The 13,657-nt window shown below is 48.3% G+C and overlaps 1 protein-coding gene across 3 annotated transcripts in view; it reads left to right on the top strand.

The window, feature by feature from the left end:
• The first annotated feature begins 630 nt into the window (after window positions 1-630).
• INTS1 (integrator complex subunit 1) overlaps window positions 631-13,657 on the top strand; it is a 55,139-nt gene continuing 42,112 nt past the window's right edge. For 2 of the 3 annotated variants that reach the window (XM_070761366.1, XM_070761367.1), the window contains exons 1-13: window positions 674-813; window positions 1,881-2,165; window positions 2,965-3,161; window positions 3,709-3,846; window positions 3,939-4,098; window positions 5,155-5,260; window positions 6,780-6,966; window positions 7,949-8,094; window positions 9,670-9,811; window positions 10,666-10,842; window positions 10,952-11,060; window positions 12,629-12,749; window positions 12,869-12,946. In XM_070761366.1, coding sequence (XP_070617467.1) covers window positions 756-813; window positions 1,881-2,165; window positions 2,965-3,161; window positions 3,709-3,846; window positions 3,939-4,098; window positions 5,155-5,260; window positions 6,780-6,966; window positions 7,949-8,094; window positions 9,670-9,811; window positions 10,666-10,842; window positions 10,952-11,060; window positions 12,629-12,749; window positions 12,869-12,946 — 1,904 coding nt within the window. In that variant the 5' untranslated portion in view covers window positions 674-755. Of the gene's footprint in view, window positions 814-1,880; window positions 2,166-2,964; window positions 3,162-3,708; window positions 3,847-3,938; window positions 4,099-5,154; window positions 5,261-6,779; window positions 6,967-7,948; window positions 8,095-9,669; window positions 9,812-10,665; window positions 10,843-10,951; window positions 11,061-12,628; window positions 12,750-12,868; window positions 12,947-13,657 lie in introns of all 3 variants that reach the window. The other variant, XM_070761370.1, reaches the window with a different exon arrangement.

Consider the following 13,657-nt stretch of genomic DNA (forward strand, 5'->3'; position numbering starts at 1 on the left):
TCCCCCTCTCGTTTCCTTCCTTCCTTTCCCCCTTTTATTTCCTTCTTCTTATTCCATCCCTCCCTCCCTTCCCTCCTATCTCTCCTTTCCTTCTCTCCCTCCCTCCTTTCCTTCCTTCCTTTCCCCCTTTTATTTCCTTCTTCCTATTCCATCCCTCCCTCCCTTCCCTCCTATCTCCCTCCCTCCCTCCCTTCCTTCTTTGGTGGCACAATTGTTAGAATGCAATGTTGCAGGCTGACTCTGCCCACTGCCAGGAATTCAATCCTGATCGGCTCAAGGTTGACTGAGACCTTGCATCCTTCCGTCAAATGAGAATCTAGATTGTCGGGTGCGTGTGTGTGTGTGTGTGTGTGTAAGATGCCAACTCTATCAACCGCTTCGAGAGGTCTGCAAGGCAAATCTAAAGGCTGTCGCTATCGTCAGAGGTGCGACTATCCCTTTCGACCGCGCGGGGTCGCTGTTGATCGTTCCCTTGCCAGGCACCGGATTATTTGTCTGACTCGGCTCGGTTTCAAGAGAAGAGGCTGCAGTACCACCTCCTGGCCGCCAGCGGCAGCCGAAAAAACCCCAACAACACCCTTCTTTCCTAGAAAGAGTCGCTTCCGGGTCAACATGAGATACTTCCGGTTTCTTTCCCCTATCTCCGCTGTTTGAAGCGGAGGAACCGGCGCCTCCGCGCCCCCTCCCTCCCAGGGACCCCCCCCCACAAACCCCCCTCTTGGGGGGAGTACTGCCGCCCTCTCCCCCGCCGCAAGATGAACAGGCCGAAGCCCGCGGCCACGCGCCGCCCCAGCTCCGCCGCCAAGCCCTCCGGTAAGGGGGCTGGGGAGCGAAAGTGGGGAGGGGTCTCCCCCACGACCCCCCCGGTCTACATGTGTGTGTGTGGGGGGTCTCCTCGCCAGGAAGGTCCTGGAAAGGAGGGGTTTTGCCCGCCCTCTCCCCCGAAGACGCGTGTCAGGCAGGGGCACGTGTGGATGGTGGGAGGGCATAAATGGGGGGGTTTCTTCCACCAAGACACCCCCCCATTTCCCCTCAGATAAAAAGGGAGCCCTTGAACGTTTCCCTTTCAAGAAAAAATAATAAACCTGGTCCTACAGTATCCGCCCAGCCAGCCAGTGGCCTTCGGGACTTGGGTGGCATATAAATTAAATTAATGATGATGATGGTGATAATTTATTTATTTATTGATTATTTATTATTAGGAGTGGAAGGGACCATGCAGGTCATCTAGTCCAACCTCCTGCACCTGCAGGAGACCCTATACCATCACCAGCACTACACATTACTATTACTATTACTATCATTATTATTATTATTATTATCATTATTATTATTACAACAACAACAACAACATGAATAACAATAATAATAATTAGACACTTGGAAAGTGTTCATCTTGTGATATTATGATATGAAATCCAGCATATCAATCTTGTTTGCTGTAATTACTGTTTTTAGTGAATAATAATAATAATGATAGTAATAATAATAATAATGAAACTCCCGACGTGATGAAGTACGAAATCCAGCAGAGTGATCTCATTTGCTGTGTTGTATTATTATTGAAATAATAATAATAATAATACCTACATACCACGTGAGAATCAAATTGATGAGAAACAACAAGAAAAACGTAGCCGATATCAGGATCTTAAAATCGAACTCTGACGACTCTGGATCTACGCATATCATACGAAAATACATCACACAGTCCTAGGCGCTTGGGAAGTGTTTGACTTGTGATATTGTGATACAAAATCCAGCATATCAATCTTGTTTGCTATGTATTATTCAAGGCCACTGTACTTGGATCTGCGTGCATCATTCGAAAATCCATCACATTGTGATCTCACTCTCCTCCTTTTATTCTCCTGTCTTAGGGCACCCTCCTCCGGGGGACTTCATCGCTTTGGGCTCCAAAGGGCAGGTGGGAGAGTCCAAGACAGCGGCCACCTTGCTCAAGCCCTCATCGTCCGGGTTGCCCTCCGAACGGAAGCGAGAGGCGTCAACATCCGCTTTGTCCGGCACGTCTGGGCTGACCAAGCGCCCCAAACTTTCCTCCACACCCCCTCTCAGCGCTCTGGGACGTTTGGCCGAGGCTGCCGTGGCTGAGAAGCGAGCCATATCGCCTTCCATCAAAGAACCCTCGGTCATCCCTATTGAAGGTAAAGTCTGTTAAATGGGGAGGGGGGGGAGCATTTCCGCTTCCCAAATTGTGGGGAGGGTACAGTGGTACCTCTACCTATAAACGCCTCTACTGATGAACTTTTCTAGATAAAACCGGGTGTTCAAGATTTTTTTGCCTCTTCTCAAGAACCACTTTCCACTTACAAACCCAAGCGTCCGAAACTGCAACCGGAAAAGGCAGGGAGAAGCCTCCGTGGGGCCTCTCTAGGAATCTCCTGGGAGGAAACAGGGTCTGAAAAGGCGGGGAGAAGCCTCTGTGGGGCCTCTAGGAATCTCCTGGGAGGAAACAAGGCCGGAAAAGGCGGGGAGAAGCCTCCATGGGGTCTCTCTAGGAATCTGGGAGGAAACAGGGCTGGAAAAGGCAGGGGGAAGCCTCCGTGGGGCCTCTCTAGGAACCTCCTGGGAGGAAACAGGGCCTCCACCCTCCCTGTGGTTTCCCCAATCGCACGCCTTATTTGCTTTTACATTGATTCCTATGGGAAAAATTGCTTCTTCTTACAAACTTTTCTACTTAAGAGCCTGGTCACGGAACAAATTAAGTTCGTAAGTAGAGGTACCACTGTATTTATTAATGTATTTTACCAAGTAGGTATTGAATGATTTTTTTCCCCTCAAAATCAGGAGGATGGGAGTTAAGTCTTAGGTAGAGACAGATGTTTATTTCTCTGGGCTCAATATATGTTGTAGTTATTTAAAATACCCAACTGTGCATTAGTGATTGTTTTAGTGGGAGATTGAACTGCCAAACAGCTGCTGTGATTCCCCTTTTCCTAACAGTGTCCCCCAATGCTTTGCTGGATGAGGTCGAGGCGGCCGAAGTGGAAGGCAATGATGACCGCATTGAAGGGGTGTTGTGCGGAGCCGTGAAGCAGCTGAAAATGAACCGGGCCAAGCCTGACATCACCCTCTACCTGACCTTGATGTACCTGGCGAAAATCAAGCCAAATATCTTCGCCACGGAAGGGGTGATTGAGGTGAGCGGCAGACAGAATCAGACTAACAGAATGAGCTCATTGGAAGGGATCTTGGAGGTCTTCTAGACCAGTGTTTTTCAACCAGTGTGCCGTGGCACACTAGTGTGCCAGGAGACATGGTCAGGTGTGCCGCGAAGCTCAGAGAGAAAGAGAACAAGAGAAAGAAAGAGAGAGAGCAAGAGAGAGAAAGAAAGCAAGAGAGAGAGAGAGAAAGAGAGGGAGGGAAGGAAGGAGAGAGAGAGAAAGACAGAGGGAGGTAGGGAGGGAGAGAGAAAGAGGGCAAAAAAGAGAGGAAGGAAGGAAGAGAAAGAAAGGGATGGAGAGAAAGAAAGAGGAAGGGAGGGAGGGAGAGAAAGAGGGAGGGAGAAAGAAATAGAGCGAAGGGGAGGAAGAAAGAGAGAGAGAATTTTTTTGTCCAAACTTTTTTTGGAAATGGAAATGCAATCTACCCATTCCTGTTAAATGTGGCCCAACTCTGCTTCACTGCCCAGGTCTGTTTTAAAGTCTCTCCATCCTGACTCCTTTCTCTCACCTGTTGCTTCTGCAGGCGCTGTGCAGCCTCCTCCGTCGAGATGCCTCCATCAATTTCAAGGCCAAAGGGAACAGCCTGGTGTCGGTCTTGGCCTGCAACCTCCTCATGGCGGCTTATGAGGAGGACGAAAACTGGCCCGAGATATTTGTCAAGGTGGGTGACCTGGCGGTGGTGCTTTCGTAGAATGGACAGGAAGGCTGGACACTTCAGGGGGAAAACATGGATGGTGCCTCCTTCTTCTCTAGGTTTACATGGAGGATTCGCTGGGGGAACGGATCTGGGTGGACAGCCCCCACTGCAAGACCTTTGTCGAAAACATTCAGACGGCCTTTGGCACAAAGATGCCCCCTAAAAGTATTTTGTCACATGGAGAGGTCGGACGCGGTGGAGGAGACCTCAGTGCTGGTAAGAGGACTTCTTGGGAGCAGATGAAGCAGGTTTTAGGAAGGAAGGAAGGAAGGAAGGAAGGAAAAAGCAAAAATGAGAGATAAGGGAAGGAGAGTGAAAGAGGAATGGAGAGAAGGTGGGAAAGAGGAGAGGGAGGGAGGAAGGAGAAAGTAAAAAAGAAATAAGGAGTGTGAAAGGAGAAGAAATGGAAGGGAGAGAGGGAGGAAGGAAGGACAAAGTAAAAATGAGAGAGATGAAGGAGAGTGAAAGATGAATGAAGGGAGAGAAGGAGGGAAAGAGGAGAGGGAGGGAAGAAGGGAGGAAGGAGAAAGTAAAAAAGAAATAAGGAGTGTGAAAGGAGAAGAAATGGAAGGGAGAGAGGGAGGAAGGAAGGAAAAAGTAAAAATGAGAGAGATGAAGGAGAGTGAAAGATGAATGAAGGGAGAGAAGGAGGGAAAGAGGAGAGGGAGGGAAGAAGGGAGGAAGGAGAAAGTAAAAAAGAAATAAGGAGTGTGAAAGGAGAAGGAATGGGAGGGAGGGAGGAAGGAAGGACAAAGTAAAAATGAGAGAGATGAAGGAGAGTGAAAGAGGAATGAAGGGAGAGAAGGAGGGAAAGAGGAGAGGGAGGGAAGAAGGGAGGAAGGAGAAAGTAAAAAAGAAATAAGGAGTGTGAAAGCAGAAGGAATTCAAGGGAGGAAGGAAGGAGGAAAGCAGGTAGGTACAAAGGGAGAAAAATTGGGGAGAGGGAAGGAAGGAGGGAGAATGGAGGAAGGAAGGAGGGAGGGAAGGAAGGAAAGTGGATTAGAGGATTCACCTGCTTTAGTAGGGTGAAACCATGGTGCTTAACCCTTTGCTATGTCTGATCAATAGATGCAAAATTAAACTCTGATTAATCCGAAGCGGGGACCAAACCCTCCAGGAGCCCACGGCTACCCCCGCAGAGAGTGGGTGGGCAGGGGTTCAAAGCCACATTCAAAGATCGTTGTTTTCCCTGTAAGCTACCGGTCCTTGTGGCCTTCGAGGGCAGGCTGTGGTTCTCTGTGCTGACTGTCCATCTCGTTTGTAACGTTCTAGGAAACAGCCCTCACCCGTCCGTTCCAGAGGAAGAAGACAGCCAGAGCGAGTTGTTGATAGCCGAGGACAAAATGAGCCCAGAGCAAGAGGCCCACCTGATGCCCAGGTAGCCTCTCTGCTGCTTGCGTTCAGGTTTTCCCGGGAAAGTTCCGTACAGGTGTTAAGAAACGTTTCTAGGTTGCAACGTTCCAACCTTGAGCCCTTCCTATGCGGCATTCCCGGGACATTTCAGTCTTATCTTTCTGCAAACTTTTAGAGAACTTTGTTATTGAAATGGATTCCCGCCCCCCCAACTCCCCCCCCTGTGCTGCATCCTTCACCCAGGAAGACCATGGGGGAATTCTGCTTTTTTCACCATAGTCTCAACGCAGTCAGATCAGAGATTATTATTATTATTATTATTATTATTATTATTATTAATTAGATTTGTAAGCCACCCCTCTCCACAGACTCGGGGCGGCTCACAGCAATAATAAAAACAATGTATAACAAATCTAATAATTAAAGTCACTAAAAAACCCTTATTAAAAAGCAAAACATACACACAAACATACCATGCATAACTTGTATAGGCCTGGGGGGAAAGGAATATCTCGGTTCCCCCATGCCTGAGACAGAGGTGGGTTTTAAGGCGCTTACGAAAGGCAAGGATCTCCGGGGGGAGCTGGTTCCAGAGGGTCAGGGGCCGCTACAGAGAAGGCTCTTCCCCTGCTGTCATTGAAGCAGAAAAGAGTCCTAGATTCTAATCTGTCCTCAGCCATGGAAGACCAAGGTCCAGTCCCTTCATCTCAGCTCAGTCTAGATTGTTGTAGAGAAGAATTGGTGGAGAGGGTGCTATGGGTTTTGGAAGAAGTAAAATAAACCAATTATTGTATTTTTCGGAGTCTAAGAGTCTTCGGAGAGGGGCGGCATACAAATCTAATATATTATTATTGTTGTTGTTGTTGTTATTTAGTTTTGGGGAAGGAAAATAGGATGAAAAAATCTGCCTACCAGGTATCCATCTGGCTAGGGTCCTTAGTCTGGTCGCCTTCAGCATATTATTTTATCCCCTGGTTAAGGGCTTTCAAAAAACCCTTATTTAGAGAGAGTAACAATGAAAGAGCTTGCAAGCCAATAAGAACTGAGAACATTGTTAGCACCTGGTTAGGGCTGGAAAGAAACTTATTCGGAGCAAGTAGAGCAATGAAAAAACCCTGCAAAGACTTAGGGCTTGGAAAACATTCTTTGCAGGGAGAAACAATGAAAGAGCCTGCAAGGGAAGAGCTGGGAAGATCGTTAGCACATAGTTGGGGCTGAAAAAATAAGCTTCGGGGCAGGGGGGGAAAAGCTATATTCAGATTATTCACACCCAAATTTTGAGCTATTGTGGGGAGGAGAAAGGGGCGTCTTATACTCCGAAAAATATAGTATGTCAATATTTTTAGGATAATTCTCGTGAAAACCAAGTCCCTTTTTCCTTTAGTGAAACATAGTTGAATATGCCTCTGAGCTGTCCTTCAAGACTTATTTCTCTTCATTTGGACGCCTTTTTTTGCCCCCTCTGAATCCCGGACTAAGGTGGGGGGGCGGTGTCTCCTAGAAGCACCAGGTAAATTTGTAAAAGCGCCCGTCTTTCGGCCCAGGTATGACGACCTCGCCGATAGCGTGGAGGAATACGTCCTGGACATGTTGCGGGACCAGCTCAACAGGCGCCAGCCGATGGACAACGTCTCCCGGAATCTGTTGCGCCTTCTGACCGCTACCTGTGGCTACAAAGAGATCCGGCAGATGGCCGTGCAGAGACTGGAAATGTGGCTGCAGAACCCCAAGGTAGGACGGGCCTTCTCTGCGGGAGGATCTGGCCCAGGTGGGATGAGAGTGGTTCCTGACCAGATTGGCAGTAAGAACCTAAGAAGAGCCCTGATGCTGGGCTGAATGACTCAATCATTGAAGTGTTTCTCATGAAGGATCTCATGTGGCTTTCCCCATCCTACCTGGGTGGGATTTGTCGCAGGGCCTGTGCATCCCGCTCAAATAATTCTTCTTCTTCTTCTTCTTCTTCTTCTTCTTCTTCTTCTTCTTCTTCTTCTTCTTCTTCTTCTTCTTCTTCTTCTTCTTCTTCTTCTCCTCCTCCTCCTCCTCCTCCTTGTCCTCCTCCATTTCTTCTTCTCCTTCTCCTTCTTGTCCTCCTCCATTTCTTCTTTTTCTTCTTCTTCTTCTTCTCCTTCTTCTCCTTCTCCTCCTCCTCCTCCTCCTCCTCCTTCTCCTTCTTGTCCTCCTCCATTTCTTCTTCTTCTCCTTCTTGTCCTCCTCCATTTCTTCTTTTTCTTCTTCTCCTCCTTCTCCTTCTTGTCCTCCTCCATTTCTTCTCCTTCTCCTTCTCCTTCTTGTCCTCCTCCATTTCTTCTTCTTCTTCTCCTTCTCCTCCTTCTCCTTCTTGTCCTTCTCCATTTCTTCTTCTTCTTGTCCTTCTCCTCCATTTCTTCTTCTTCTTGTCCTTCTCCTCCTCCTCCTCCTCCTTCTTCTTGTCCTCCTCCATTTCTTCTTCTTCTTCTCCTTCTCCTTCTTGTCCTCCGCCATTTCTTCTTTTTCTTCTTCTTCTCCTTCTCCTTCTTGTCCTCCTCCATTTCTTCTTCTCCTTCTCCTTTTCCTTCTTGTCCTCCTCCATTTCTTCTTCTTCTCCTTCTCCTTCTTGTCCTCCTCCATTTCTTCTTCTTCTTCTCCTTCTCCTCCTCCTCCTCCTTCTTCTCCTTCTCCTTCTTGTCCTTCTCCTCCGTTTCTTCTTCTCCTTCTCCTTCTTCTTCTGTTGCAGCTCACTCGACCCGCTCAGGATTTGCTCATGTCTGTCTGCATGAACTGCGGCACCCATAGCTCCGAGGACGTGGAGGTGGTCTCCAACCTCATCAAGATCCGCCTGAAACCCAAAGTCCTCCTCAATCACTACATGCTCTGTGTCAGGTAGGCCGACGGAAGTGGGGCGGGGTGGGTGGGGGTGCAGGGGGATCATGGAACGAATGCTCCAGGCAAGACTAAAGCAGGGAACCCCCCATGTCAAGGGTAGGCAACGTTGCCTCTTCTATGACTTGTGGACTTCAACTCCCAGAATTCCTGAGCCAGTCCTGCTAGCTCAGGGATTCTGGGAGTTGAAGTCCACATGTCATAGAAGAGCCAACTTTGCCTACGTGGTGGAGAAAGCCGAACGGGTGGTGGAGGAGAATCACATCGGGGTTCTCTACTCCAGGACTGTCCAGTCTTGAGATTTTTGAAGGCCTGTGGATTTCAGTCTGTAGAATTCCCCAGTCAACCATGCTGGTTGGAGGATTCTGGGAGTTGAAGTCCACAACAACAAAAATGTTAGGACTCTAGAAACAGTGCAGAGAAGAGCGACAAAGATGATGAAGAGACTGGAGGCTAAAACATAGGAAGAACGGTTGCAGGAACTGGACATGGCTGGTTGAATGAGAAGAAGGACCAGGGGAGACATGAGAGCAGCCTTCCAGTATCTCAGGGGTTGCCACAAAGAAGAGGGAGTCAAGCTATTCTCCAAAGCACCTGAGGGTAGAACGAGAAGCAATGGGTGGAAACTAAACTAAATTGAGATATTCCCTTCCCCCTAGGCCTATAAAATTTATGCATTGTATGTCTGTGTGTATGTTTGGTTTCTTAAATAAGGGTCTTTTTAATTAATTTAAATATTAGATTTGTTACATATTTTTTTCATTATTGTTGTTAGCCACCCCGAGTCTACGGAGAGGGGCGGCATACAAATCTAATAAACAAACAAACAAACAAACAAACAAACAAACAAACAAACAAACAAGGAAAGTAACTTAGCACTAAGGAGAAATTTCCTGACAGTTAGAACAATTAATCTGTGGAATGATTTGCCTCCAGAAAGTGTAAAATGCTCCAACACTGGAAGTTTTTAAGGAGATGTTGGACAACCATCTGTCTGAGGTAGTGTAGGGTTTCCTGCCTAAGCAGGGGGTTGGACTAGAGGACCTCCAAGGTCCCTTCCAACTCTGCTGTTCTATATTATATAGCTGGGGTCCCCAAACTTGGCAACTTTGTCGTCAGGTATGGGGGAATTGAGATATTCCCTTCCCCCCTAGGCTTATAAAATGTATGCATGGTGTGTCTGTATGTATGATTGGTTTCTTAAATTGGGGTTTTTAAAATTACTTTTAATATTAGATTTGTTATATTGTGTTTTTTTACTGCTGTTAGCCACCCCGAGTCTGTGGAGAGGGGCGGCATACAAATCTAATAAATGAATGAATGAATGAATGAATGAATGAATGAATAAATAATAAACTTTAAGACCTGTGGACTTCAACTCCCAGAATTCTCCAGCCAGATATGCTGGGAATTGAAGTCCACCTGTCTTAAAGTGGCCCAGTTTGAAGACCTCTGTTCTACCGTCTTAAATGTTGCCAAGGCTGGACAATCTTTGGGGGGCCCATCTGACAGGGGTTGGGGAGAAGTCCCACCTCTTAGGTGCAGGTGCTGCTTCTGAGCCCGAGCATCTTCCAGGGAGCTGCTGAACGTTCACCGGGACAACTTGGGCACTGTGGTCAAGTCGGTGGTTTTCAACGAACTGTCCAACGCCAGAAACCCCAACAATATGCAGATCCTGTATACGGTCCTCCAACACAGCCCGGAACTGGCGCCAAAGGTAGGCGGGGAAGATTTATCCCACGGGGTCCCAGCAGCCCCTCTGGAGGGCTGGTCAACCTTTGTCGTCAAAAGAGAGCTGTCGGTTTTTTGCAAGAAAATGGGGTTTTTTGAAAGCCCTTCTGGGTGATTTCCGTTGCACGAGTCCTCATTGTGGTCTGGCATTTTTGCCCTCTCCTCTTCTGTCCTCTCACCTTCATCCCTTTCCTCTTCCTCTTCTTTCTTCCTCTCTCTCCCTTCTTCCTTCCTGTGCTTTCTCTTCTCCTTCTCCACTCTCCTCCCCTCTCATTTCTCTTTCCTCCCTCTCCCATCTCTTCCCTTTCTCCTCCCCTCCCTCTCTCATTCCCCTCCCTCCCTCTCTTCTCCCCTCCTCCTTTTCTCCTCCCCTCCTCTCTTATTCCCCTTCTCTCCTCCTTTCCTCCTCCTCCCATCATTCTCCCCTCCCTCTCTTCTCCCCTCCTTCTCTCCTCTCCTCCTCTCTCCTCTTATTCCTCTTTTCTTTTTTCTTTCTCCTCCCTCTCTCGTCCCCACCCATCATTCTCCTCCCCACCTCTCATTCCCCTCCCCTCCCTCTCTTCTCCCTTCCTCCTTTTCTCCTCTCCTCTCTTATTCCCTTTCTCTCCTCCTTTCCTCCTCCCTCTCTCCTCCCCACCTGTCATTCTCCTCTCCTCCCTGTCTTCTCCCCTCCTCCTTTTCTCCTCTCCTCCTCTCTCCTCTTATTCCTCCTCTCTTCTTTCTTCCCCCTCCCTCTCTCCTCCCCACCTCTCATTCCCCCTCCCTCTCTTCTCCCCTCCTCTCTTCTCCTCTCCTCCTCTCCTCTCTCATTCCCCTCCCTTCCTTCTCCCCTCCCCTCAGCTCCTGGCCATGGTCTTCCAAGACTTGCTGACCAACAAAGACGACTACCTGAGGGCATCCCGGGCTCTCCTGCGGGAGATCATCAAGCAGACCAAGCACGAGATCAACTTCCAGGCCTTCTGCCTGGGACTCATGCAGGAGCGGAAGGAGCCTCAGTACGCTGACATGGAGTTCAAGGTGAGGGCCGCGAGGGGGTCCCCAAAGGAGGCCCCGCCTCGCTCCTCCCCCTTGCCCTTCCGCCAGGGCTCTCCGCCGGGGTCTTCACCCTCCCCCCCCCCTCTCTCAGGACCGTTTCGTCATCCACATCACAGACCTGCTGGCCGTCTCCATGATGCTCAGCATCACCGCCCAGGTGAAGGAAGCCGGCGTGGCCTGGGACAAGGGCGAGAAGAAAAGTGAGGCTTGGCTTTATGGCTCGGGGGGGGGGGGGGAGGTTGGGAGTCCCCACCCCTCACCAATGGGGGGACAGCAACGGCACTTGGAAGGGAGCAAGGAAAGAGGGAGGAAGGAAGGAGGGAAGAAAAGAAGAAAGGAAGGAAGAGCAATAGCGTTTAGACATATCCTGCTTCATAGTGTATTAAAAAGGAAGGAAGGAAGGAAGGGAGCAAGGAAGAAGGAAGGGAGCAAGGAAGGGAGCAAGGAGGGAAGGAAGGAAGGAAGGAAGAGCAATAGCATTTAGACATATCCTGCTTCATAGTGTATTAAAAAGGAAGGAAGGAAGAAGGAAGGAAGGAAGGGAGCAAGGAGGGAAGGAAGGAAGGAAGAGCAATAGCATTTAGACTTATATCCTGCTTCATAGTGTGTTAAAAAGGAAGGAAGGAAGGGAGCAAGGAAGAAAGAGGGAAGGAAGGGAGCAAGGAGGGAAGGAAGGAAGGAAGAGCAATAGCATTTAGACTTATATCCCGCTTCATAGTGTATTAAAAAGGAAGGAAGGAAGGAAGGGAGCAAGGAAGAAAGAAGGAAGGAAGGAAGGAAGGGAGCAAGGAGGGAAGGAAGGAAGGAAGAGCAATAGCATTTAGACTTATATCCCGCTTCATAGTGTGTTAAAAAGGATGGGAGCAAGGAAGGAAGGAGGAGAATAGCAATATCACTTAGACATATACTGCTTCATAGTGTATTAAAAAGGAAGGAAGGAAGGGAGCAAGGAAGGAAGAAGGAAGGGAGGAAGGAAGGAAGAGCAATAGCATTTAGACTTATATCCCGCTTCATAGTGCATTAAAAAGGAAGGAAGGAAGGAAGGGAGCAAGGAGGGAAGGAAGGAAGGAAGAAGGAGAATAGCAATATCACTTAGACATATACTGCTTCATAATGCATTAAAAAGGAAGGAAGGAAGGGAGCAAGGAGGGAAGGAAGGAAGGAAGAAGGAGAATAGCAATATCACTTAGACATATACTGCTTCATAATGCATTAAAAAGGAAGGAAGGAAGGAAGGGAGCAAGGAGGGAAGGAAGGAAGGAAGAAGGAGAATAGCAATATCACTTAGACATATACTGCTGCATAATGCATTAAAAAGGAAGGAAGGAAGGAAGGGAGCAAGGAGGGAAGGAAGGAAGGAAGAAGGAGAATAGCAATATCACTTAGACATATACTGCTTCATAATGCATTAAAAAGGAAGGAAGGGGGAAGGAAGGAAGCAATAGTACTTAAATTTATACACCGCTTCACAGTATTTTCCAGCCCTCTAAGTGGTTTACAGAGTCAGCCTGTTGCCCCCAACAGTCTGGGTCCTCATTTGACCCACCTCGGAAGGGCGGAAGGCTGACTCAACCTGGAGCCCCATTGTCAGGATCGAACTGATGGCTGTGGGAGGGCAGAGCCTTCCTGCCATGTCGCGTTCTAAGCACTCCACCATCACTGGGGTTTTCTCAATCCCTCCCGGATCTTGGGAATCGAAGGGTCTCGGGGGTTTAACCCAACCCAGATCCAGTCCTAAGAGAAGCTGGACCCTCTTGCTTCTCCCCAGACCTGGAAGGGCTGCGGGCTTTCCAGAACCAGATCGCCGCCATCCAGCGCGACGCCGTCTGGTGGCTACATACGGTGGTGCCCTCCATCACCAAGCTGGCTCCCAAGGAATACATACACTGGTAAGAGAAGAGACCGATGGGGATGGGGGGGGGGGGTGTCAGGAAAACCCTCTTCGCAAAGGGCATCCCAGAGAACGTACCTCATCCACATTGGCCCCCTTTCTCTGTCTTTAAAACAGCCTCCACAAAGTCCTGTTCACGGAGCAACCCGAGACCTACTACAAATGGGACAATTGGCCCCCGGAGAGCGACCGCAAGTAAGTCTGGAGCCTGACTTGAACCCAGAACACTGAAATGGTGGGAGGGGCGCTCTGTTTCGGCTTAGAAACAGAGATAAGCACCGCCCCCTAGAGTCGGGAACAATCTGGCACGCATGTGTGCAGGGAACTTTTACCTTTATGTGGGTACACTATTGATTGGTTGATTTGATTTGATTTCTATGCTATTTCTATGATATTGATAAAATTGAACGGGTCCAAAGACGGGCTACGAAAATGGTGGGAGGTCTCAAGCATAAAACTTAGCAGGAAAGATTTCATGGACTCAATCTGTATAGTCTGGAGGACAGGAGGGAAAGGGGGGACACGATCGAAACACTTAAATATGTGAAAGGGTTAAATAAGGTCCAGGAGGGAAGTGTTTTCAATAGGAAAGTGAACATGAGAACAAGGGGGCACAATCTGAAGTTAGTTGGGGGAAAGACCAGAAGCTACGTGAGAAAATATTATTTGACTGAAAGAGTAGTAGGTGCTTGGAACAAACTTCCAGCAGACGTGGTTAATCCACGGGAACTGAATTTAAACATGCCTGGGATAAACATAGATCCATCCTAAGATAAAAATACAGGAAATAGTATAAGGGCAGATTAGATGGACCATGAGGTCTTTTTCTGCTGTCAATCTTCTATGTTTCTAAAATATTAATTTACTGAAAGAGGAGTAGATGCTTGGAACAAACTTCCAGCAGAC

This window comes from Erythrolamprus reginae, chromosome 9 (genome assembly GCF_031021105.1).
Source record: "Erythrolamprus reginae isolate rEryReg1 chromosome 9, rEryReg1.hap1, whole genome shotgun sequence".
Classification (NCBI taxonomy): domain Eukaryota; kingdom Metazoa; phylum Chordata; class Lepidosauria; order Squamata; family Dipsadidae; genus Erythrolamprus; species Erythrolamprus reginae.